Source organism: Phascolarctos cinereus, unplaced genomic scaffold, assembly GCF_003287225.1.
Source record: "Phascolarctos cinereus isolate Bilbo 61053 unplaced genomic scaffold, phaCin_HiC Scaffold_726;HRSCAF=1367, whole genome shotgun sequence".
NCBI lineage: Eukaryota > Metazoa > Chordata > Mammalia > Diprotodontia > Phascolarctidae > Phascolarctos > Phascolarctos cinereus.
This window is the reverse complement of record NW_027556098.1, coordinates 422,612,706-422,637,500: the sequence shown is the minus strand read 5'-3', so window position 1 is coordinate 422,637,500 and position 24,795 is coordinate 422,612,706. Positions and strand designations below refer to the sequence as shown.

The following is a 24,795-nucleotide window of genomic DNA, read 5'->3' as shown; positions in this document are numbered from 1 at the left end:
ATCCATAGTGCATATTCTTATTTATTTCTTCTTTAGTTTCTGGATTTCCCTTGGAATTAAGACTTCTCTTATACCTATTTGGAGCTTCCTCTGCTTACCACTGTTATTGTCTTATAGATCTTGACTCGACTCCTTTCTCTTCACTCTTTGCAGTAGCTATTCCTGTAGGAGAATGGGAGCAATTTTCCTGTGCCCCCAATTACCGGGTCCACTTGGACCCTCTTGCTGTCTTCTCATTTGCCATGAAATCTCTCTGGGTCCTGGTTGCCCTCAGGAGCACCAAAGACCCTTTTCATATCAATGCTTTGGGTCCAAGTTTGATCACCATCGTTCAATAGTAATCATGCTGGAGTATTTTCTTCCTCTCCTTTCCTCACACCTTGTGGTAGACGTTGCTTATGTTATTTTACTGGTTCTGCTCACTTCCCTTTGCACCAGATTTCCTGGCATTCATCACACTCATTATTTCTTAGAGCACAGGAATATTCTATTCTCTCCATGTGCCAAACTTGTTTAGACATTCCCAATTTTGGAAGGTCACTTGGAACTATGCCCAAGAAAGCAATAATCTGTGTATACTCTGACTCAGTAATATCACTACTAGGCCTAAATTCTCAAGAGATAAAAAGAGGAAGAAAATGATCCACGTGTACAGAAAGCTGTAATAGCTGCTCTTTTTGTTATAGCAATTAACTGGAAACTAAGAGCTTGTCTGTCAGTTGGGGAATGGTAGAATAAATTATAGGTTATAAATGGAATGGAATATTACTGTGCTGTGAGAAGTGTTGAAAGAGGGGTATCAGTTAGATGGCACAGTGGATAGAGCACCGGCCCTAGATTCAGGAGGACCTGAGTTCAAATCTGGCCCCAGACACATAACACTTACTAGCTGTGTGACCCTGGACAAGCCACTTAACCCCATTGCCTAGCCAAAAAAAAAAAAAAAGAGGGGTATCAGAGAGCACTGGGAAGACTTGAATGAATTGAGGCAGGGAAGTGAGCAAAACCAGGGGTGTGATTTATATAGTAACAACACCATTGCAAGGAAAGATTTTGAAAGATTTCAGATCTCTGATCAATGACTTAAATGACCAGCTGTGATTCTAAAAAATCAATGTACCTACCTCCTGCAGAAAGATTATGGATGGGGCAGGTAGATGGCACATCAGATGGAGTCCTGAAGTTAGGAGGACCTGAGTTCAAATTCAGTCTCAGACACTTAATAGCTGTGTGATTCTGGGCAAGTCAAGTAACCCCAACTGCCTCCAAAAAAAAAAAATCAAAGTTCACAGACTAGTGGTAGCTAGGTGGAGCACTGGACTTAGAGCCAGGAAAACCTGAACTTTCCTCTGCTCTTCCCCCCAGTCGTGTGCTGAACATGTATCACCTGAGGGGCTCATCCCTTTTATCATTCCACTACTGTCCATGGGGTTTTCTTGGCAAAGATGCTGCGCCGGCTCGCCATTTCCTCCTCTATCAGATTGCCTTTTGTCAGAACTCTCCACTCTTGACCTGTCCATACTGGGTAACCCTCCAAGGCCCAGCTTATAGTTTCACTGAGCTATGCAAATGCCTCTACCACCACAAGATATAAAATAAGAAATACATTTTTGTAGAAATTTGTTTTGCTTGACTATGGATAGTTGTTAAATTTTTTTTTCATGGGGGATGGTAGGAAAGAAACAGAAGCTAAGAATAGGCTGGCACCCCCACCCCAAAGAGAAAGAAAGGAAAGTCAAGTTAATTTTTTTCATATACAGAAGAAAACAGAAAGGTGGCCAGAAAGAATCACAGACAAGCACAGCAGCTTTGAAATTTATGTGTTGACACTAGCTGCCTCGTGACAGACCCAGACCCAGAGTGATTTATTTATTTTTTCCATTTAACAATATGGGAATTTATTTTGCTTTTGCTTTGGAAATTGAGGAAGGAGGAGGGCAGGAGGATTAGGAAGTAAAGAATATGGATTTTTGTACAAATAAAAATTTTTTAAATTAAAAGAAATTATGTACTGAATTTTTTGTATATTTAGAAAGAAAAGGAAGCTGTCTATCCACATTTTCATGCACAGTTCTCTTTTTCTGTTCCACTGTGCATATGGCAATGCCTATTTTGTTTGGTGTTTATTTGTTCAGAATAAAAATTTAAGTTCTGAGAAATTGAATGAGAGAGAGACAGAGAGAGAGAGAGAGAGAGAGAGAGAGAGAGAGAGAGAGAGAGAGAGAGAGAGAGAGTAAACAGTCATCAGGACCTGGATAGGCTGATGTATTTGGATGCAGTGATCCTCAAGAGAAGAGATGGCTGAGTAAGCCAATGAAGGGAAAGAAGTGTCAGTGAAGAGTGGCAACCAGGCTAACCTGATAGAGTGAAAAGAGTCAGTCAAGCATTTATTAAGCACTTACTATATACCAGGCACTGTGCTAAGTGCTAGAGATACAAAGACAGGCAAAAGGCATAGGTTTAGACCAATACCTTACACCACACTCCACAATCCATTCTAAATGTTTAAGTGACCTTAATATTGATGGTCATGCTATTAAAAAAATTGGAAAAGAAATAGATAATATAGCTCTCACAGCTATGGGTAGAAGATACATTCTTAACCAAAGGACAGAGACAATTACCAAAGATTGAAGAGGTAACCTTGATTCCTTGAAACTGAAACACTTCACAGACAACATTAATCCATCTAGGATAAGAAGGCAGGTGGTAAAAAACCTTTGTATAAAATTTCTCTGCTCAAGGTTTGGTATCCAAGATATATAAAAAATTAATAAATATATGTGGGGCCATTCCCTAACAGACGAATGGCCAAAGGATACCAACAAGCAAAAAGAACTGCAAAATATTCACAACCCCATGAAAAAATGCTCCAAATCACTAATAATAAAAGAAATGCACATCAAAATAACATCGGGGGTTTCATCTCACACCCTGCAAATTGGCTAAAATGACAAAAAATAACAACAGTCAATGGTGGAGGAGTTGGGGAAACACAAGCACATTAATACGTCGTTGGTGGAGCTATGAAATGCTACAGCCATTTTGGAAAGGAATTTGGAATTATGCAAATAAAGTGACTAAAATGGCCATGCCCTTTGAACTAGAGACTCCATTCCTAAAGAAACCATCAGTCAGAAAAAATTCCCATGCACTTCAAAATATTCACAGCAACACTTTTTGTGATAACTAAGAATTGGAGGCAAAGTAGATGCCCATCAATTGGGGAATGGCTAAACGAATTGCGGTCCATGAATATAATGGAATATTACCGAGCTATGTGTGTGCGATGAAAACAGAGAGGCATGGAAAGATACACATGAACTGACGCAGAGGTCAGCAGTGCACACAGTGACTAGGACAAACTAAATGGAAAGTACAACCACGCACCAAAAACACCCAAAAGTAAATGTAACCAAATTATGAAGATCAAGCAGGACTCCAGTAAAGAGACCCTCGTGGAGGGGGAGGTCCACAGGTGCCCCACACGGCACAGGTTTTCGGACTTTTTTACATATGGATCGGTTGTGCTGATTTTTCTTTTCCTCCACAAAGTACTGTTTGTTATATGGGGTGGCTCTCTGGGAAGGAGAGGGGGAGGGATACTTGGGATAACTGTGATGATGTAAATACTAACATATACAATACTGTGATACAATGTAAATGCAAAATACAATAAAATAAAAATAAGAAACAAAAAAACTGTTTTTAAAAAGGCAACAATCTGGTCTAAAGAGGCTCACATCATGTGCAGGAACCATACACACAAAGCTATGAACAGGATAAATCAGAAGTGGTCCAGAAAGGGAGGGCACTAGAATGAAAGCGGGTGGGCAAAGTCTTGTTGTAGGGGATGGGATCTTAGCAGGGACTTGAAGGAAGGCAGGGAAGCCTGGGGGCGGGGGGGCATCCCAGGCATGGCCAGGGTAGGCTGGGGAGGAGAGCCGGGGACAATACCAGGAGTCTGGAGGTGTGGTGTTTTGTGGGAGAGGACCGGTATGGGAGCAAACCTCACCAGGTTGGGGTGACCTTGGGTAGGTCACATAACCTCTCCTGGCCTCAGTCTCCTCAATCTGCATGGTCCCATACTTTTGTGCCCTCCCGGACTTGTAGGTGGATGTAGGGCAGAGAGAGAAGGGGAGAAGTGCCTGGGGCCCTGGAGGTGCCCGGAGATAGTCTGACAGGACTTCCTGGAGAGCAGGAAAGTGGAAGAAGTCCTCACACCGCACCCTGGGGCGAAACGTGGCTGGTCTGGGACGAGTATCGGCAGGCAAGAAGGGCAAGCTCTGAGCACCCTGGCCTTACTCAGCAGGGGCACTCATTCAGGCCAGTGAGTGTTTCACAGCCAGCTCCCCAAAACAAAGAAGATTGTACCCATACACCTTTAATTTCGAGCTGCACTAACTGACATTTTCTCTGTCACTAAACAATAAACCACGCCCTGACTCCTAGACTTAGCCGATTTCCAAGTTGTTAAACGCTCGCCCTGGACATTTAACAAGGGGCTCTCGAGCTGGCTCCAGCACAGCCCTGCTCCGGAGGCGGGGCCGGAGGACTAGAGCGCTCCGGGATTGGTGGGCTGTGAGAGGCACTGAGGCCTCTGATTGGCCGAGGTATCCTTGCGCGCGCTTGGGTGCGCTCTCTGGCCGCCATTCGGTTCCGCAGCTGGTGAGCCAGACGTGCAGGGCTGGAGCGGGGTCGGGAGGGAAGGTGGGCAGCGTAATAGGAGTCACGCACGGAGGCTGCGGCGGAAAAAGAGAGAGACGGAGCTGGAGGGTGGAGGGGTGAGTGAGAGGGGGACTCCCAACTGAGAGACAGGGCTGGGGAAGCCTCGGTCGCGGACTGAGCATGCGCAGAGGCCCCGCGGCCAGCCTGACCATCAGGAACGGAGGCGGCCTCTGGAGGCGGTGAGACTGAGCATGCGCAAATGCTCAGCCGCGGCCTGACCATGAGGGCCGTGGGGCATTCAGAAAAGAGATTGAGCCTGCGCAGAGGCTGCTATCAGGGATGTGGGCAGCCATCGAAGGGGGTGAGACTGAGCATGAGCAGAGGCTCAGCGGCCAGACTGCGTTGGGGGGGGAGAACGTGAGGCATTTAGAGAACGTGGCGGGGGGGGGAATTGAGCATGCGCAGAAGCGCCGCAGCTGGACTGCGGCAGAGACGTGGGTCATTTACTGAAAGTGAGAGGACTGTGCGTGAGCAGAGGCTCTGAGGCGTGATTAAGGGAGGGGACTTGGGGCAGCTCTGGAGGGGGTGATAGTGAGCATGCGCAGAGGTTCTCGGTCAGACAGGTTAACGGGGGGAGGGTGAGGCTGCGCGTGCGCAGAGGATCTGCCTGCCACCTTTGCCAGCCAGGGCCGCTTTAGTCAATTCCAGAAATCTGCAGTGGGTTTTTCTCTTTTTTTCTCTTTGCATCCCCATTTTAATCAGGACTTTGAGGAAATCATAGGTGCCTTGCTTATTCTATGCACACACTCCCCTGCTTAATTAACTCCCGTGGCTCCCTATTACCCCAGGATTGAATACAAAACCTTCCTGCCTTTCCAGGCATCCTCGTCGTGGCTGCCCTCCACATGTTGTAGGCTCCCGCTGACAGTGGCCTCCTGGCTGTCCCCCTTCTGCGCCTTTGGCCAGGCTGTGCCCAGGCCTGCCATACTCTCCCTTCCCCCTGCTGGGGACTTTGCTCCGAGGTGACTGCCCAGGTCAGTCCTGCCATGTCGTCCCCCATTAGGATGGGAGCTCTTTAGGGCAGGGGCCCTCCGATGTTGGTGAGCTGGCTGAGTATCAGGTTTCCGGGTTGGATTTCAGGTCGTGACTGTTGTGCCCAGGAGGAGTGGCTCCTGCTGTGCCCCCTGCCACCCTCTGTGAGTCACACCCAGTGTGTGGATGGGTTGCGGGCTGAGAGGTTGAGAGATTGTGACCCCTCAAAGACCGGAGAACAGGATGGGCGTCTGGAATGAATTCACAGACTCAAGCATTCTTTAATTCAAGGTGGCAAAGATTTATTGTTACGCTTTTCAGCAGGCAAGGATTCTGAAAGGATCCTGTAACCTTAGAGAGGTACAGTTAAAGTTTATATAGGATAAAATACAATAAAACATGTGCCAAATATGCTAACTAGGGGATTCAGGGTGGGATTAGGGAGTGGCTAAGGAGTGGTCAGCTTTCAACTGAAACTCAAGATAAGAAAAGTGCCATTATTCAAGAGAGTATCTGGTCCCTGACATCCTGGGCCCAGTGATAACAAACAGGAAGAATACTGATCAGCTCTGTTTGGCCCTGGAATTTGCTGACACAGGAAGGGGTGTTTTTAGTTCACTCAGAGAGAAAAAGATTAATTTAGGTTTTTGGCCCTTAGGGCTCAATTGATCTTAAATGATTGTCAAGGGACAGTGTTTCTGAGGTTAGGGAGAAATTGGGGCCCAAGTACAAGCATCCAAACATAAGCACCCAAGCACCCCAACAGATGGGTGTGCACAGGTGCATGTATATGCTCATAGGTGCTTTATGCACAGGAGTGTGTGTGTTCACAGGTGTGTGTGCATGTGTCCTCAGGGGTGTGTGTGCATGCACAGGTGTGCATGTGTGCTCATAGGTTTGTGTGTGTACTCAGGTGTGTGTGCATGTGTGCTCATAATTTTGTGTGTATACATATGTGCACAGGTGTGTGTGTACTTACAGGTGTGTGCACAGCATGTATGCATGTGTGCTCAGGTTTGTATGTATGCACAGGTGTGTGTGTGTACTCAGGTGTGTATGCATGTGTGCTTATAGGTATGTGTATACTCACAGGTGTGTATGCATGTGTGCTTATAGGTATGTGTGTACTCAGAGGCTTGTGTGTGTGCATATGTGCACAGGTGTGTGTGTACACTGCATGTATGTGCATTTTGGGAGTGGGGCTTGTTGAGAACATGAGCAAGCGTGTGTGCAGCTCCCCAGGGTGTGCGAAGCACTTGTCAGCCATAGCCTCATGACCCTCACAGCACTCCAGTGAGATGGGGTCTGTCAGTGCCTGGTAGACCAGGTGAAGTGACTTGCCCAGGGTCACACAGCTGGGCTATGTCTGAGGTCTCTTGGCCTGCAGGTCTTCCCCACAAGGGAGCAGCAGCTCCCAGGTCCCAGAGTTGAGGGCGGATGCCCTGCCTCGACCTCCCCATCATGGAGCCCAAGCCACCCACACCCTCAGCAGCGGGCGTCCCGGCTGCGCCCCCAGCCCTGGCTCGGCTCTGAGGGTGCTGGCAAGGAAGCGTCTCAGCCACTGGTGAAGACGGGCGGGCCCTGGATAAGCAAGGCCGGTTAAGATGGGCTGGTACCTCCAGGGGTGCTGATAGTTCTCCTGTCTCCATCTCTTCTCGGAAATTAGAGGAGGAAACAAGCATTCATTAAATACCTACCACGTGCCAGGCACATTATAATTACTTCATTTGGCCCTCACAACAACCTCAGGAGGTCGATCCCCATTTTACACTTGAGGAAACTGAGGCAGGCGTGCCTGGAGTCACAGAGCTAGTAAGTGTCTGAGGTTGGGTTTGAACTCAGATCTTCCTGCCTTCAGGCCCGGTGCCGGATCGGCTGCCTCTGAACAAAACCAGTAAAGTGTACGGACTTCAAAGGCTTGCTGATATTTTATAAGCTTCAGTGAATGAATGGAAAAAGATTCTAAGCAGCCACTATGTGTTAACCTCTTTTTGCCTCAGTTTCGTCAACTGGGAATAATATAACACACCCACTTTGCGGGGTTGTTGTGAGGATCAAATGAGAAAATACTTGTGAAGCCCCTAGCACAGTGCGTGGCACCTAGTAGATGCTATGTGAATGTTTATTCCCTCCCATTTCCCCCACCACCCCCCAGTGTCATTCTCAGCAAAGAAAACAGAGGCGAATCAGCCAGTGAACATCTGTTAAGCATCTACTGTGTGCCGGGCGCCGTGAAGAGCTCTTACACGTGAGGATGCCTCTGTTGTCAGATGGCCTCTGCTTCCCCCAGTATCCTTGAAGAACGACCTAGTGTCCCTCACCAGCTGCAGCTCTGAAGGTCGGCGTTCCTGTTCCCTTATTCATCGGTTGTTACTGATTCTTGCTTCCAATACTAATCTCCTTAAAAAAATCTTTAAAGGAATGTCTGCGTTTAAATCCTCTCGTTTCCAAATATATCCTTCCCCAGAAAGGCATCGAAAAAATGATGAGAAGGGAGAAAAAAAGTAATTCAGTGTCAGCCCCCAGTAGTGTATGCCGTGTGCCACACCCACGGCACGGCCCCCCCCCCCCCCCCCCCCCCGTGTCCTGAGCAGGGCGGCAGATTTCTCTTAATCTCTTCTTGGGGCCCTGCTTGGTAGTTAGAATTACAGGTCTCTCAGTTTTGTTTTGCCATTTCCATTTGTACGTTAAAAACAATGGTGACTGGCCTTTGAAGAGTGCCTGCTGTGTGCCTGGCAAGGCAGGCGCTGTGGTTGTCCCCGTTCCACTGTTGAGAGTACATCGTTTTCCTTGGCTCCCTTCGCCTCCCCACGCTTCTTGGCATTCCTCGTAGTTAGCCCTTCTTTGTGGCCTTGATGTGGTACCGTCACTCCAGCTCTTCCCCATGTGATGGGCACGTGTGGTTTCTGGCTCCTTTTTGCCACAAAAGGGGCTGCTTTTGTAAACGTTTGGGCACTTTAGGACCTCACTTTCTGCCCCGTGGGACCTCTGGGTGAAAGGGTGGCGCTGCTTAGCGTACTTCTAACCTTCCTTCCAGAATGGTTGGGAGGATTCACACCTGCACTGGCCGTATCATGTGCCCGCCTTCCCACAGCCTCTCCAGCATCGGCAGGTTCAGTCTTTCATCATCTTTGCCAGTTTGCTAGTCGTGAGGTCAGATCCTGAATTGTGTTCCTTGTGATCTCAGTGCAGTGAATCCAGTGAGAGTGAGAAGCAAACATTTATTTAAAAGTGCCTGCTATGTTCCAGGCCAGGGCTGGGTCCTGGAGAAAGTACAGATACAAAAGAGAGCTTCTCAGTCCTGAAGGTATAATCACCCAGATGTTTTGGTATGGGTTTATAAAGAGAAATATGCTGTTGTGGAGTCCTTCAGTCATGTCCGACTCTCCACTTAAGGGGGAATTCCCTATTAGGCAAAAGCTGCTGGGAAACCTAGAAAGGAGTTTGGTGAAAGTTAGGTTTCGACCAGGGCCTCCTGCCGCACTGAGGGTCACATCACCAAAGGTTCCCATCTGTGCCCAGAGACCAAGCGAGGGACACAGGTAATCACAGAAGCTAAAGTAGGTGATTTTGATGACAAAACAAAATCCATGCAAGAACGGTAAGAAGGGAAGTGGGTGATTGGGAGAAAAAAATCTTCACATCTGACATCTCTGATTAAGGCCTTGGCATCCAGGATAGGTAGGGAATGAAAATATATAGCCCCAAAACTCGTTCCCCACTAGAGAAGTGGTCAAAGGACGTGACCAAGCAGTTCTTCAAAGAAGCATTGTAAACTGTTGGCAAAGGAAAGGAAGAACGGGTCAGCTAGCTAATCATGAGAGAAAGGGAAGCCCAAGCTCCTGGAGGTTTGACCTCACCCCCCCCCCATCTGGTTGGTGAAGGGACAAAGAGGCCTTCATTAAGCCTTTCCTAAGTGCTGGGAAGATGAATACCAAAAGGAGACAGTGCCTACCCTCAGGGAGCTTCCCTTCTACCATGGGAAAGTGGTGGCCTGGCCAGGGAGTTTGGCTCCAGAATCACAGGCCTGTTGAGTTGCCTCATAGAGTACGCGTGTCCTTTTCAGATGCCGTGGTCTTACTGATTTCATTCTTGGGCCGAGAGCAAGATACAGAATAAATGACTGTTGGGGGACGGTGTGGTGACAGGCACATGGACGTGTACTTTGGCAGATGGCAAGATGAACAGCTGGGTGGCGCTGTGGACAGAGTGAGGAGGGCCTGAGTTCAGATCCAGCTTCAGACACTTCCTAGCTGTGTGGCTCTGGGCAAGTCATTCAGCCTCGTTTGTCTCAGTTTCCTCATCTGTGAAATGAGCTGGAGAAGGAAATGGCAAACATTCCAGTCTCTGCCCAGAAAACCCCAGATGGGGTCTTGAAGAGTCAGATACAACTAATGGGCTAAATAAGAAGATGACCCAAATGGACAGGGGGATGTACCATGAGTCAGGTCCGGCCTAGATTTAGAGGGCAAGGGGGATTTACACTCACTCACTCCCTGTTGGAGCCAGCTCCAGCTTAGGGCGGAAATTCTGGGCCCGGGGACTGGCTGTCCAGAGGTTGGGTCCTCAGGTGCTGTTCCATGTGGCGGAAGGTGAGGTCGCCTCAGAGCTGATAGCAAGATGGCTCAGGTCGACGTCTGGATGGGGTAAGAGGGAGGTCTCTGACTTGGGGAGTCATTGTGGAGAAATACTGTTAATCTGTGGAATGACAAAATAGTAACTATAGCTGACATTTATACTGTTATCCCTTCCACATCACGGGAGTTAGGGGCGTGGCACCCTTGCGATTGCGCTCCCTTTGTACCAGAGAAGAAGTCTGATTTTGTTCATTTCATTTGTGGGGTGTTTATAGTACCTTATTGTAGAAGTTGGCTTAAGTATTTGGTTGTGGGCTCTGGGGAGTTTGCTGGCCTGCGGAGTTGTCTGCGACATCCACAAAACTCCCCCAGAATTCCCATTTAATTTCTTATGCTAACCCATGATACATCGAAAGTCACAGTGTGGAAGGGATAACAGTCTGGTGCCTGCTCAGAGCTGGGCACTGTGCTGAGTGTTTTACGGTTATTGTCTCATGATCCTCACAACAACCCAGGGAGGGGGAGGCGCTATTATTATCCCCATTTTACAGATGAGGAAAGTGAGGCAGACAGTGGTGAATGACTTGCCCCGGGTCCCACAGCTGGAGAGGGTCTGAGGCAGGATTTGAGCTCAGATCTTCCTGCCACCAGAGCCAGTGCTCTGGGCCACCCCCTGACTCATTAATGACTAGTTTTTGGTTCTGAGCCATCAGACATTTCAGATTCCACCCACAGTGCAGGGAGAGCGTGATCGTGTGCGAGCAGGAGATGAGGGGAAGGGCTGCCAGGCGTGGAGAGGGGAGCCAGTATCTGGAGCACACCTGGCTGACGCCCTTTTCCTGACATGCGGAGCAGGCCCCCTCTGGGCAGTGGTGGAGAAAGCTGAGTGCACCGTAGGCACAGAAGGGTTTGGGGGTGCTGCAAGGACTGTGCTGGGAGTTATGGGGCTGACTGGTGGTCTCCCTCCCTTCTGATCTCTCCCCCCAGCCTGCACTCTCCAGGACCCTGCCCTGCCCGAGGACAGGAGCCCCGAGGAAGGAATGGCTTCTGGGCAGCTGACAGCCAGGCTCCAGGTGAGTCGACTCTCCCTCTTCCAAAATGCTTTCTTATCTCCCTTCTCGTGAATGGCCTTGGCCCGTCTCGGTCTGACCCACAGCCTTGGGACTCACTTAGTCTCCCCCAGCATATTCTGGCCATTCTGATGGATGATGGAGAGTCACAGGACTTTGGAGTCATGACTGCCCTAGATTTTTGAGCCCGTGCATCAGCCCTGGGCTGGCAGGCTGTGGCCTGAGGGGCAGAGCTGTCTGCCACCTGTCTCTGCACAGCCCTCGCACCAAGAGCGGTCTGTGCTTATTAAACACAAGTTCTTGTGGAGTGCAGACCCTGACGTCCAGCGTGTTAACTCTTCCTTCTGGGATGGTTTTTGGGGGGCTCACTTTGGGAGAGCACATGGAAGACCAGGGAAACTGTCCGTGTGGTACGAAATCTCATGCCAGAAGAGGCCCGGTGTCCGGAGGATCCAGAGAAGCACTCAGTGGCCGCCTCCTCCTATTCGGTCAGCGTTTGTTAAGCACCTACTCTGTGCCAGGCACTATGCTAAGCACCGGGGACACTTAATCAAAAGAAAGACAGCCCCTGCCTTCAGGGAGCTTACAGTCTGACGGGGTGGATGGCTCACAGAAGGAGACAGGAAGGGTACCTCTCGTTCTGTGGAGTTGACACAGGCAGAACAGCGCATGCAAGGTGGATAGCCCACCCCTGGGAAGGAGAAGGAATGCCCCTGAGCCTGCTGGGCCAGTTTGGATTCAGCCTTGGCTTGAAGACCTTCCATGGGGGCAAACAGATCTTATTACCTCCTCATAGAAGGCTAATGGTTAAGGAAGCTCTGCCAGGCCCAGGCCTACATTTGCTCTGAGTTCTGTCCTTTGGGGGCCAAAGAGAACAGTCTGATCCCTTGTCTTTCACACCCTTGGACATGGCCGCCATGCCCCGAAGTCTTCTCCTCACCGGGCGACTCATCTTCACTACTCGGTGCGTCCCTCTACGACATGAATTGAAGGCCCTCCAGCATCCTGGTGCCCTCCTCGGGACCCTCTCAGGGTTATCAGTGACCTTCCTAAACTCCGACCCCGAGGGCTAGACACAATGCTCCCCTTGGGGTAGGGGCGCTAGAGTAGCACTTGTCTCAGGGTTGTTGCAAAGTAGCCACAGGCCCCGGCCAGTCTGGACGAGGCAGCTGGCATTGGGTCCTCTGCCCAGTCTCTGTGTCTGACTTCTTCCACCTCCTGGCCTCCATCCTCCGGGGACTCAGGCCTAGGTGGGCTCCTCTTTGCACAGGCCTCACTTTGTGCCTTCCCCTGGTGGCCCTGCGGGCCCTTGGGGAAATCTGGGGGTCCCAGCCCTCCTTGCACTCTGCCTGCTGCCTGTGGTGTCCCAGCCATGCCTCGGTTGCCTGGTGGGAGCTGGTCAGCTGGCTGGGACCCTCCTGCGCCCATTCTGGCTGGCTCAGGCTACCTCTCTGTAATCTGCCCTGGATCCCCCTTCCCTGACTCTGCTGCTTTTGGCTGGCCTTCCCCCCCGCCCCCGTAAATGCTCATATGACCCTCTTCTGGTCGAGATGGAGGACTTAAATAGGATCTTTTCAGATTTTCTTATTCTTGGGGCCATTCTCTGACACTTGGATCGTTTGTGGAAGAGCTTGGCTTCTCTGTGACCTCCGTGTGGCCGCGTCTCTGGCCAGGTGTCTGTCATCCCTGTAGTCTAAGCTGGCGTCCCGTCCTCAGGCGCCATCTTCCTAGACGGATGATGATGGTCTCCATCCCTGGCCTCCACCGGGCAGGAGTGAGGCGAATCACACCCATGCCCCTGTTGTCTTCAGGTCCTTGCCCGGGATGCAGCTGTCTCCTCTACCAGGTGGTAGTCCCTCTTGCCAAGTCTTGTCCCCTCTCTCATTTGTGTGTGATGCTTGCCTCAGGAAGATGATGGCTTTCCCTGTTCAGTTATCAGTTCCCCATCTCCCTCTGCTCAGGGCAGTTGCCCCCTCCCCCACCACAAGGTTTCTCTCCTTCCTCTGGCGCTCCCTGGACCATCTCTGCATGGAGAGTCACTGTGGCCTTTGAGGGACAGCCAGCTCCTGTTCCCAAGCGCTTCTCATTTGCAGGTGTGAGATGTCTGTCTCCTCCCCCTCCTCCTGTGTGGGCCAGCCCTGCTCGCTCCGCCTTCCCAACCAGGTGTCTGTTTTCCCATTGAAGCTCAGTGTCTCCTTTCAGGATCATTGATAAAGAAACAGGCCTATGACTGGGGACGATCAGACGTGCAGCAGAATCGACCCTGCCTTGCCCTTTGAGCCTCTTGTGGGTGTCTACACCTGCCCTCCAAAGCACCTCCTGGAGACCTTCCCAACTTAACAGACTGATAACACCTCTCACTAGTGCAGTAGCCACCCCTGCGCCCCTCTTTGCTACCTCTGGAGGTTAACCTCCAGATTCACTGCTTGGCTCTACAGGTTAAATCACGCTTTGTTAACACTGATTCCTCCTTCCCTCCTCCTGCCCTTTCCCACCTTCTCATCCTTCTGCTGCTGCCCTACTCCTGAGTTCCTTGCCTTCAAATCACCTTAGAATAACACCATCAGTAGTAGCAGCGGCAGCCAGTATTTACATAGCTCCTACTGTGTGCTGAGCGCTTCACAATTATTATCTAATTTGAGCCTCGCCACAACCCTGGGGGCAGATAGTATTATTAGCCCCATTTTATAGTTGAGAAAACTGAGACAGAAATGAAGTGACTTGCTCAGGCTGACACAGCTAGGAAGTGTTTGAGGCTGAATTTGAACTCGGGACTTCGCACCTCCAGACCCGTACTCTTTCCCCCTGCCACCCACTGCCATCTCCCTTTTCGTCTTATTAGTCCAAGTACTCTCCTCTGCTCCTTCCCCATGGCCTTTTCTGAGGAGGTGGTAGCCTGAAAAGAGTTAGCATGGAGTCCGTATGGGCAGAGGCAGCCGTGTGGGGTTAGTGGGGAGTCCAGCAGCGTGCCGCTTGGAGCCCCCCAGCAGCCTGCCGGGCAGGGCCTGCGGTGGCCCTGGCCTAATGTCCCTCCCTCAGGGCATCCCCTGTGTCCGGAGCTGGAGCGAGGAGATGTGGGAAGTGGAGAAGAAGTTCAGGCCATTTGATGCGGGGCGAGATGACATCCCCACCCCAATGGAGCTGAATCTAATGAGGTAGAAGCCAGGAGCCACCATGGGCCTGGGAAGCCTGATTCAAGAAGTGCACAGGATCCTGGTGACAGAGCGAGCTTCGGGAGCACCTCCGATCTGGAAGGTGGGGGCAGGGCAGCCTCAGGAGGACCATGGGCTCTGCGGGCTTGGCCAGTGCTCCCAAAGTGAAGGCTCAGTGCAGACAGGCAGGAGCGAAGAACTGCTGGGGGACCGAGGTCCACATGATTGATGGATGTAGCAAGTTTAAGGGGATGATCAGGACCGAGCAGGAAGAATAGGAGGGGCAGCCAAGGGGCTCAGAACGGCAGAGCCTGTCTGTGCCCCTGCCCCCCACAGGACTCTGAAAAACACCACCGGCCAGGATTGGCCAACCTGTTCATGGCTGAACGGACCATTTCTAAGGACAGCTGTCTGAATGGTGCCTGGCCTCCCCAGCCCTGCCAGTGTGCTCTGCCTCTTCCCAGCTCACGGCATTACCACCAGCCCCTCGCCTCCCTCCCTCACCCTCCGGGGAATCCCCTTCTGGCTGAGCCCTGCCTCACTCTCCTTCCTCTGGCCCTCCTTCCTCTCTGGCTCCTGGCTCATTCCTTTCTGCAGTCAGCCAGCAATCCCTTGAGAAAATGCCCCTCCAGACCAAGGGCTGACACACACCTCCACCCCTTTCTCTCTCTTTTCTCCCACTCTCTTCTTTGCCGTTCACCCGCCAGTTCTTCCCTCAGCCTTACCAGCTGTCATGATGACTGCCTCTGGTGGGACCTTCCCAGCTTCAGAGGTCTCCAGTCCCTCCTCTGGAGTCTGTCATCGCCTCTTTCTACATAAGAGTGCCAGAAAGGCGACAGATGGGCCGACATCCATGAGAGGTGGGAGCACCAGGGAAGGGTAGGCTGGGAGATGGATCGTAGGACCCTGGCTATGGGGAGAAGGGATCTCAGAGGCCACTGGTGCCACCCCACATCTTACAGATGAGAACACTCGGGACCAAAGAGGTAGAGGTTGACCAAGGTCTCCCAGCATCTCTCCAAGACCCTGGCCTGCCCCCATGCCTGGCAGTGATATAGCCTGGGAGCCCCAGACCTTGGTGAGTAGACCCCAGAGTCCCAGGCACCAAGTGCCCCTGAGTCCTAACTCTCAGTGCCCAGCCTGGGTTGAGGGAGGTAGGGGCTAGAGAAGGACAGCTCTGCCATGGAGCAGCCATCTTGGGTACAGCTCTGGATACAGTGGGGCCTCTGTCTCCCTAGGGTCTCAGTGGGGTGGGCCAGGGAGTTCTAGAGCTTGACACACAAGTCAGGGGATGCACAGGAGAATGGGGTAGGATCCAGGAGGAATGGGCCAGTCCATAGAGGAAGAAAAATGGAAATAGCTTAAGCCTCTAGGCAACATCCAGAAAAGTGCTTTTAGGTATCTTGGCTCACACCAAGATGGCAAAGAGGCAAGGAGTCCACATCGGCCTTAGCTCTACCCTTTCTCCCCTCACAAATGAGATTGCCGCCCATCTGTCTTACCAAAAAAAGGAGTATCCAAAACTCTTAGGACTTTAGGACCCCGTCCCCGCACCCCATACCAACTCGCTGGGTCACCTGTGGACATGGAAGGAGTGGACCCTGGTCCACAGCAATGGGTTTGATGTTTCAGCTTCCAGTGACATTCAGCGATGTGGCTGTGGACTTCTCATCAGAGGAGTGGAGACTCCTGAGCCCAGCCCAGAGGGCGTTGTACAGGGACGTGATGCTGGAGAACTATGAGAACCTGGTGTCCGTGGGTAAGCGCGGCCGCCCCTGTGACTCTGGGCATCTCTGTATTCTCCCCTCTGCCTGCCTGAGGGTCTGAAGGGTCGCCTGAGTCTGCTTAATGTGCAGGACTGGTCAAGAATGTGTGTTCTTTGATGAATGTGTCCTGCCCATGGGTGCCAGGGCATTCCCAGCTTCCTGGGGCTGGCTGGCCTTGAGCTTGTGACTCCCCTTCATCCTTTCTGTTCTTGGCAGACACAAGGCAAATGAAGAAGGACCCTCCCCTCTTAGCAGGCTGTGGGTCTAGGGCCCAGATCTGACCTGTGACCAGCCTGAATTTGGACAGACTCCATCCCAGACTGTCACTTGGAGGCCTTTTGTACTGTCCGCTTTGCTTTCAGAGCATCTCTTTTTTTTTCCCCTGAAGAGGAAACAGCTCGGGCTGACCCTCTCGGGCCCTCTGTGCCCACTTTCCTGATTTCTGTCCCCAGGGGCAGGGCTTCCACCATCGAAACCTGATGTTATCTCCCAGTTGGAGAAAGGAGAAACACCACAGATGCTCAAGGCAGGTGTCCTCAGAGCCATTTATCCAGGTGAGTGAGCGAGCATGTGACAGACAGGCCAACGGTGTTATCCAGGTGAGTGAGTGAGCAAGTGTGTGACAGACAGGCCGATGGTGTTATCCAGGTGAGTGAGCGTGTGACAGGCCGATGGTGTTGTCCAGGTGAGTAAGCACATGACAGACAGGCCAATGGTGTTATCCAGATGAGTGAGTGAGTGCGCGTGTGACAGACAGGCTGACGGTGTTATCCAGGTGAGTGAGCGCGTAACAGACAGGCTGACAGTGTTATCCAGGTGAGTGAGTGAGTGAGCGTGTGACAGACAGGCCGACGGTGTTGTCCAGGTGAGTGAGTGAGCGTGTGACAGACAGGCCGACAGTGTTATCCAGGTGAGTGAGTGAGCATGTGACAGACAGGCCGACAATGTTATCCAGGTGAGTGAGCGCATGACAGACAGGCTGACAGTGTTATCCAGGTGAGTGAGTGAGCGCGTGACAGACAAGTCAGCGGTATTCTCCTGAAAGCCCTGAGGCATTGGGGGGAGGATCTTGGGGAGGTTAAACTTCCCTCTGCGGTTCTGTCCTTTCATTGTTCTCTGGTACCACATGTTTATGTCCTCATAGAAATAGAAGAGGGTTCTCTTTTCGCTATTTGAGAGGGGGAAGCTGGAAATGAACAGAAAATGTTTGGAGAAAGAAACACAAACAATGAATGGTCTATTGAAATAATGTTCTACCTCACCAGTCTTCAAAGAGATGCCAATTAAAGCAGCATGGTCCAGCCTTGAGCCGACAGTGCAAAGGCCATTAAAAACAATGACATTCGGTCTTGGCGGTTCTGTGGAGCAAAGGTGGAGTCAGCCCATCTTTCTTTGATTGTAATCTCGTATGACCTGACAACATTTCACCAAGTTCACTTCACTGTTGCTGGGCATTGGGGTTTCCCTCGTTTTTGCTGCTGTGAATAATGTATAGTGAATACTTTGGCATAAAGGTCTCTTTTTCCCCCCTTTGGGGAGCGTCCCTAGGACATGGTTTTGCCAGTGGGCTCCTTGGATCCGGCAGCATGAACACTTGCTAGTTCTTATTGGAGATTGCTGTTTTCTGTTCCAATAAGTTCGTAGCAATTCCTGACTGTCCCAGTAGTATGAGGATGTATCTTTATTCTTTGTCCCATCAACACTGAATTAGTTTAACTAAGATTTGTTTTTTGGTTTTTTTTTTGCCAGTTTAATGAGTGTAAAGTGGTAGTCTTATAGCTTTTAGTTTAAGTTTTGTAATTGTTGGAGAGTTTGAAGAGGTTTTCAGGAGGTCAGTGGTCCTTTCTGATTTTCCACTGGCAATGCCATCTTCTCACTTGTTACTGTTTGCTCATTTCAGTTGTGTTTGACTCCTTGTGGCCCCATTGGAGATTTCTGGGCAAGGGTACTGGAGTGGTTTTACATTTTCTTCCCCAGCTCATTTTACAGATGAGGATACTGAAGCAAACTGGGTTAAGTGGCTTGCCCAGGGTCACATAGCTAGTAAGTGGCCAAGGCTGGATTTGAACTCAGGTCTTCCTGACTCCAGGCCAGATACTCTCCACTGCATCATCTACTTGCCTTGCTTACTTGATCAGATTTAGAAACATCTGTCTCTGATGAATATGTGTCAGTTCATTATAGCTTCTGAATAGCCTTTCTAAGTAGCCTTCTGAGTCAACTCTGTTTTATTTTTTACATAAAATGCATATTCATTATGTTTGCTTGAAAGTCCTGAAAGTCAGTGATGTGAAGCAATGCCCCGACCTAATTTCTGTCTGTTTCCCAGCAGCTCTCATTGAAGAAAGTGTTCTTCCCTCCATAGTTTGTGTCATTTGCTTTACGGAACCCTGGATGACTGTGTTCAGTTGTTTCTGGGACACGTTGCCAAAACAGTTCAACTCTGTTTTTTTCTCTTTACTTGTATTGCTGTATTTTATTTATCCATCACTTTCATTTCCCAACATGTCACTCCTCCCTTCCCCAGTCAGGGAGCCATTACTTAAAAGAAAGAAGACAAAGGAAGGAGGGAGTTAAGCAAAACCTACCACCCCAGGAGTCAATCCCGCAGGGTGATCAGAACACCATTTCACAGAGCCCTGCTGTGTGGGCTGGGCAAGCCTTTCCTAAGGCCCTACTGCACATAGGCCACACCAGTGTTTGCTTAAAGGGCCTTGAAATTGGCCTTGAAACTGAATTGGATGAGAGAAATAAGGGCCGGGCCCTTGAGGTGCCTTCCCTGCTTCTCTGCATACAGAAAAGCCAGGATGTGAAGAGGCATGACTACAGGCTTCTGACAAAATACTGAAAATAAATGGGTGTCCATTAATTAGGGAATGTCTGAACAAATTGTGGTCCCTGAATGCAATTGAATGTTCTTTTGTCTTAAGGGATGGCAGATATGAAAAATTTAGAGAAACAGAACAGCCCGATTCAAGCAATGCGGGGCTGAAGTGGGGAGGGGGAGCAAACTATGGCCTTTGGGCTTCACTTTGTATGCTCATGATCTGAGAATGGTTTTTACTCTATTAAATAAAGTATACTATAACATAAAGGATTATAAAATTTAACAACCATTCTTTGCTCATGAGGCCATTCAGGAAAAGATGGCAGGCCAGATCGGCCTGTGGGCTATACTTTGTCAGCCCCCGGTATATACAAAACTTCATTCTCATAAACAACAACAGCTCTGGTGAGCTGTACTGAACAAGCTCAGCGGTAGGTAACTGGTAAGAGAACGTTCCTTCTCTGCGCCCTTCCTCCGCTCCCTCTCCCCCCATCATCTCATTCTCAATAGAAAGGTAGAGGAGTAAGGGTGTGGCATAGAGTGTGGAGTAGGGGTGGCTAGGTGGCGCAGTGGATACAGCACTGTGCCTGGGGTCAGGAAGACTGGAATCATCTTCCCAAGTTCAGATCCAGCCTCAGACACTTACTAGCTGGGTGACCCTGGGCCAGTCACTTCTCCCTGTTTGCTTCAGTTTCCTCATCTGTAAAATGAGCTAGGGAAGGAAACGGCAAACCATACCAACCCCAAATGGGGTCATGAAGAGTTGGACACGACTAAAACACCCTTCCACAACAAATATGGTGTGCACTTTCGGACAGGGTCTGTCGGAGGGTTTGGCTTCATTGCTAGGCTGGGGTCAGTAACAGCGGGGGTAGAGAACAGAGATGCTGCATGCCAAGGAGAGAGAACGGTAACCGGGGGGGGCGCTTGGGGTCAGGAATCGGGGGCTCTAGTCCTGCCTGTGGCCCTGAGGACATTGGACATGAGGCCCTCTGAGGTCCTGTCAGGCTCTGACTCTGCCTTTGAATGTAAACTGTTCTGAATAACCAGCTTTGTTTGAACAACTGCAGGTATTCACGTGTGCACAGTAGGATATGGACAAGAAAAACGAGCATGTAACATGAAAAGCCCCCGAGGTTGTCACTGATTGCACACGTGTCCGTAAACGTCCATGTCTGCTGATTGTTAACCTTGCCGGAAACATGGTAATGCCCGCCTCGTCGCCCTCGCTGAGTCGAGGTGCCTTGCCTTCCCTCTGTGTGGCCTCCGCTGGCAGCTGTCCGTTTCTGCCTCTCCCTTCCTCGCTGCAGCGCAGTGGCGGTCTGGGCCCTGAGCCCTGCCTCGCTCTCTAAGTCTCCCCGAGCGCGGGTGACTCCTTTGTGTTGTTGTTATGGCCCACCATCGTTCTCATTCCCAGCTCATTGACAGCGGGCTTTCGTTCGCTTCGTTTTAACACACGTTATTCGGCTGGGCGTGCTCCAGATTTCAAATCGTTTTCATCTGAGTGATTTTCTGAGCCTCTTCCTGTGTTTCCACCTTTGTGTCCACAGGGAGTTGTACGTTTGCTGTTGAGCGTATTGTTTTCAGTGCAGTTTGTAAATCCTTGCCGGAGCCTGGGTATAAATGGTTTTGTTGTGGGCAGGTGGGCGTCTGTCACTGCTTTGTCACCTGTCATATGTGCCCGTTTCCCCTCGACTGTCTTCATTGTCTCTGGTCCAAACTGAGCTTCTTCCTCTTTGATGGCGACTACGGAACTTAGAACTAGGTGGTGACTAGGAGAGTGGTTGATGACACATTTTTACACATTCCTTCAGATCACCTCAGTCGGGAGCCTGGGGATGAAGCAAAAGACCCAGCTGTGACACAGAGCATCTGCCTGGGCACATCAGCCCGGGAAAGGGAGCCAAAGGAAGGTCCCTGCTGTCCTGTGGCAGGAGAATGTGGCGACTGTGAGGTTGAGGCAGAAACAGAGTGGGGCGGCCAGCAAGCGCAGGCCCAGGAGGCAGCAGGCCCTGTCCAGAGCACTTTGAGTGAGGTGAGTGTCCCTGAAGGTGAGGCACTTGTGAGACATTTCAGTCTGGGACAGTCTCCATCCGCGTTCCAATTGATGGAGAAAACGTGAACAGTGCAGGTTACACTTCAAAAGGGGTCGTGTCTGTGGCTGTTACATTATGAATAGCACAAAAAATTGTGAGAGTATCCTTCAAGTCCTTGAAAACTACTACCCAATTCAGCAAAGAAGCCGACTGCCTTAGGGGCAGGCGAGTGGCAAGTTATTTCACTTTTATCTTACTCGTTAATAACTTAGATGAAAACATCAATCAGTATTTGTGTTGGAACTATATTCTTCCACACGTTTGTTGGAGACGTGAGTGACTTCTTTGCTGGATCAGAGAGTTATCAAGCACTTCATGGTCTGAGTGTGGCACTGTTGTCGATGATAACATTCTAAAAACTGACAGTGAATTTTGCAAGGAATGGCAAGTCCTACTGAAGTTATAAGTGAAAACTGAAATACACACTCATACAAGTATTTTAGCTTAAAATTTATGCTATTTCAAAAATTGAGAAATCATGAACAGGATTTTTAAGATAACACTCCAATGGTATCATGAATTTTATTAACATAAAATTATTTTTCAGATTTTGCTCCCTAAAATACCAAAACGACAAAGTGATCTGTTGAGTTTTTTAAATGTGAAGAAGGCGAAGACAGACATGGAAAATGATGATAGGTATGAAAATCACTGTGAAGGGCCAAAGCCAACAGAACCCGACTTCAAATCTGTGGGGCGACTAGTCATTGAAGAAGAACCTTCATGCTCCTCCAAGGAAAAAATAGATAATCTTACGCTTCCAGATTGTTGGAACAAAAAACAAGCATTTCTGTTTTCAGAACAGTACAAGTGGCTTGAAATAAAAGGAGGTAAATTAGGATGTAAGGACTGTTCCACCGTTCGGCACTTGGGAATGACAGCGGAAAAGCACATCCACGTGTCCAAGGAATGGAGCGCCTATTTAATCACCCCAAATGGCAGTAACAAAATTACGAGACAGGCTTCTCTGAGAAAAAAAATTAGGGAACATGATGTTTCCAAAGCCCATACTAAAATTCAGAACTTGTTAAAAGAGTCAGCTGATGACTCAATTTCAAATATAGTCCATAAATTAAATAATAAAAATATCGATGCTACTGTAAGAGTTTTCAAAACTGTTTACAGTTTAGTCAAACGTAATAGGCCTTTATCTGATATTGAGGGAGCAATAGAATTACAGGAGAAGAATGGGATAGATATAGGCAATTGTTTACGTACACGATACAGTGCAACAAGAATAGCAGAACACATTGCAAAAGAAATTAAGATGACGAAGTTTAAGAGTATCACAGAGGAGAACGCCAAGATCTGCGTCATCATCGATGAGGTGTCGGCGATTTCGAAGAAGAGCACCCTGGTGATTTATCTCCAGTGCGCACTGCAGTCCGCACCTGCGCCCATGATGTTATTTGTCGCTTTAAAAGAATTGGTGTCGACCACAGCAGAGTGTGTCTTCGATACGTTGTTGTCCACTTTAGATGATTGTGGCTTTAATAATGAATATTTGAAAGCGAACTTAATTGCATTTTGTTCTGATGGTGCTAATAAAATTCTGGGAAGAAAGTCTGAAGTACCTACAAAGCTGTTAGAAAATTTTCCTAAAATCATCTTTTGGCCCTGTTTAAGTCATCGATTGCAACTATCACTGGATGATTCAATATCTGAAATAAAACAAGTTAATCATTTAAAAATATTTCTGGATAAAATGTATTCTGTTTATCACCAATCTAATAAAAATCAAACCGAGCTGGAAACTGTAGCTAAAGAACTTAAAACTGAAATTATTAAAATTGGTCAAGTCCTAAGCCCGAGATGGGCAGCATGCAGTTTACAAGCTGCTACTGCTATATGGCGCGCATATCCTACATTATATACGCATTTTTCTCATTCGTCTTCTTATTCTGGTTTGGCAAAGAGATTAGCTAATAGTAATTTCTTGCAAGACCTTGCTTTAATGATTGACATTCTTGAAGAACTTTCATTACTTTCAGCTGCATTGCATTTGCAGTCAAAGTCAACCAACATTCAGAAAGCACAAAAATTAATCAAATGCACCATAAGAGCTTTGGAAAGATTAAAGGTTGGTACTGGAAAGCATGAATCTCAAGTGGAAGATTTAATGAAGTCAGACGACTTTAAAGGCATTCCATTTGGTAAACATAATACATTTAATGCTCTTCCTAGGAATGTGCTACTGGAAAATATAATTCAACACATGAACTTACGTCTCCTATCGGAGAGAAATGATGAAAACATTTTTCATTATTTTGATTTATTAGAACCATCTACTTGGCCTTTTGAAGAACTTACTTCACCATGGAGAGCTGGTGAAAAAACATTACATCACTTAAGTGAAATTTTAAAACATGAAATTGACCTGAGTGATTTTCGTGATTTTGTGGATAATAATGTAGAAGCAAACAACGTTCCGATACCTGCAACTATTCAGAAAGCTAAAAAGATTATTAGCGCTATTGCCATCAGTACAGCTGAAGCTGAGAGAGGTTTCCGTTTAATGAATATAATTTGTACGAGGGTGAGAAACAGTTTAACGGTAAATCATGTATCTGATTTAATGACAATAAATTTATTGGGAAAAGAATTAGCAGATTGGGATGCAACTCCATTTGTCAAATCATGGTTAAATTGCAACCATAGGCTAGCTACAGATACAAGAGTTCGGCAAAAGTCAACGAGAACATTCTGTAAGAATCCATTGGCTCTGTGGAATTTACAATAAAGAGTAATGTATATTTCATTATGAAGTGTGTGCTATGCTTCCTTTATGTTGGGTAAAATTTATAATAAACTTACATGTATATACTTCACCCTGGTTACCTCAGTTCCCTCATTTGTAAAAAGAGCTGGAAAAGGAAATGGCAAACCACTGTGGTATCTTTACCAAGAAAATCCCAAAAGGCATCACAGAGTCAGACATGACTGAAAACAACTAAATAACGACATACATAAACATACATATGTGTTCATGTATAATATACGCACAAATATATGTGCATATGTATACACACATATGTGTCTATTATATATACACATATATATACACACACACACAAATATATGTATGTGTACACACATGTGGGTGTGGCTTCCCCCCCACCCCCAGAAAGCCAGTTGTTAAACCAGCATTCTTTTGAATGGCACCCTGTCCACTACAGGATCAAATGTAAAACCCTCTGCTTGGCTGTCAAAGCCATTCCTAACGGGCTCCCTCCCACCTTTCCAGTCTTCTCAAGGCCTCCCCTCCCGCATACTCTCTGATCCGCTGGCTTCCTCCAGCAAGACCCTCTGTCCCCCTGCTGTGCATCTTCTCTGACTGCTCCGGTAAGGAGAATGCTCCCGCTCTCATCACCTCGAGGCTTCTCTAGCTTCCTTCAGATATCCTAAAATTCTACTCTCCGTAAGGTCCTGATCCACCATGATGCTAGCTAGTTCCCTCCCTTGGTAGTTAATCTCCGATTTATCATGTCTGCATCTTGTTTATGTGTGGTTGTTTGCACGTTGCGTGCTTCTCGAGGGCCCGGACTCTTTTGCTCTGTGTGTGTGTGTCCCCAGGCTTAGCACAGTGCCTGACAAATAATAACAACAA

At 48.7% G+C, this 24,795-nt stretch overlaps 1 protein-coding gene across 7 annotated transcripts; it reads left to right on the top strand.

Moving 5' to 3' along the window:
* Window positions 1–4,626: 4,626 nt before the first annotated feature.
* Window positions 4,627–23,949, top strand: LOC110220086 (E3 SUMO-protein ligase KIAA1586-like). Of its 7 annotated transcripts, none has more exons than XM_021003931.2 (6): window positions 4,627–4,784; window positions 11,265–11,350; window positions 16,132–16,258; window positions 16,718–16,819; window positions 20,907–21,127; window positions 21,736–23,949. In XM_021003931.2, exons 2-6 carry the CDS (start codon window positions 11,318–11,320, stop codon window positions 23,926–23,928), a joined length of 2,676 nt encoding a protein of 891 aa, XP_020859590.1. In that variant the 5' UTR covers window positions 4,627–4,784; window positions 11,265–11,317; the 3' UTR covers window positions 23,929–23,949. The 7 variants fall into 7 exon arrangements, 6 of the variants coding, with proteins under 6 accessions (XP_020859590.1, XP_020859588.1, XP_078002515.1 ...); XM_021003929.2 differs by lacking the exon at window positions 4,627–4,784 and adding an exon at window positions 15,462–15,577 and having other exon boundaries at window positions 11,263–11,350; XM_078146389.1 differs by lacking the exon at window positions 4,627–4,784 and adding an exon at window positions 15,462–15,577 and having other exon boundaries at window positions 11,265–15,359.
* The last annotated feature ends 846 nt before the right edge of the window (window positions 23,950–24,795 follow it).

Coding starts and splice junctions, on each gene's coding strand:
- LOC110220086 (XM_021003929.2), top strand. CDS start 15,539: ATGCCTGGCAGTGATATAGCCTGGGAGCCCCAGACCTTG. Junction 15,578..16,131: donor CCTGGGAGCCCCAGACCTTG/GTGAGTAGACCC, acceptor TTGATGTTTCAG/CTTCCAGTGACATTCAGCGA. Junction 21,128..21,735: donor TCCAGAGCACTTTGAGTGAG/GTGAGTGTCCCT, acceptor ATTATTTTTCAG/ATTTTGCTCCCTAAAATACC.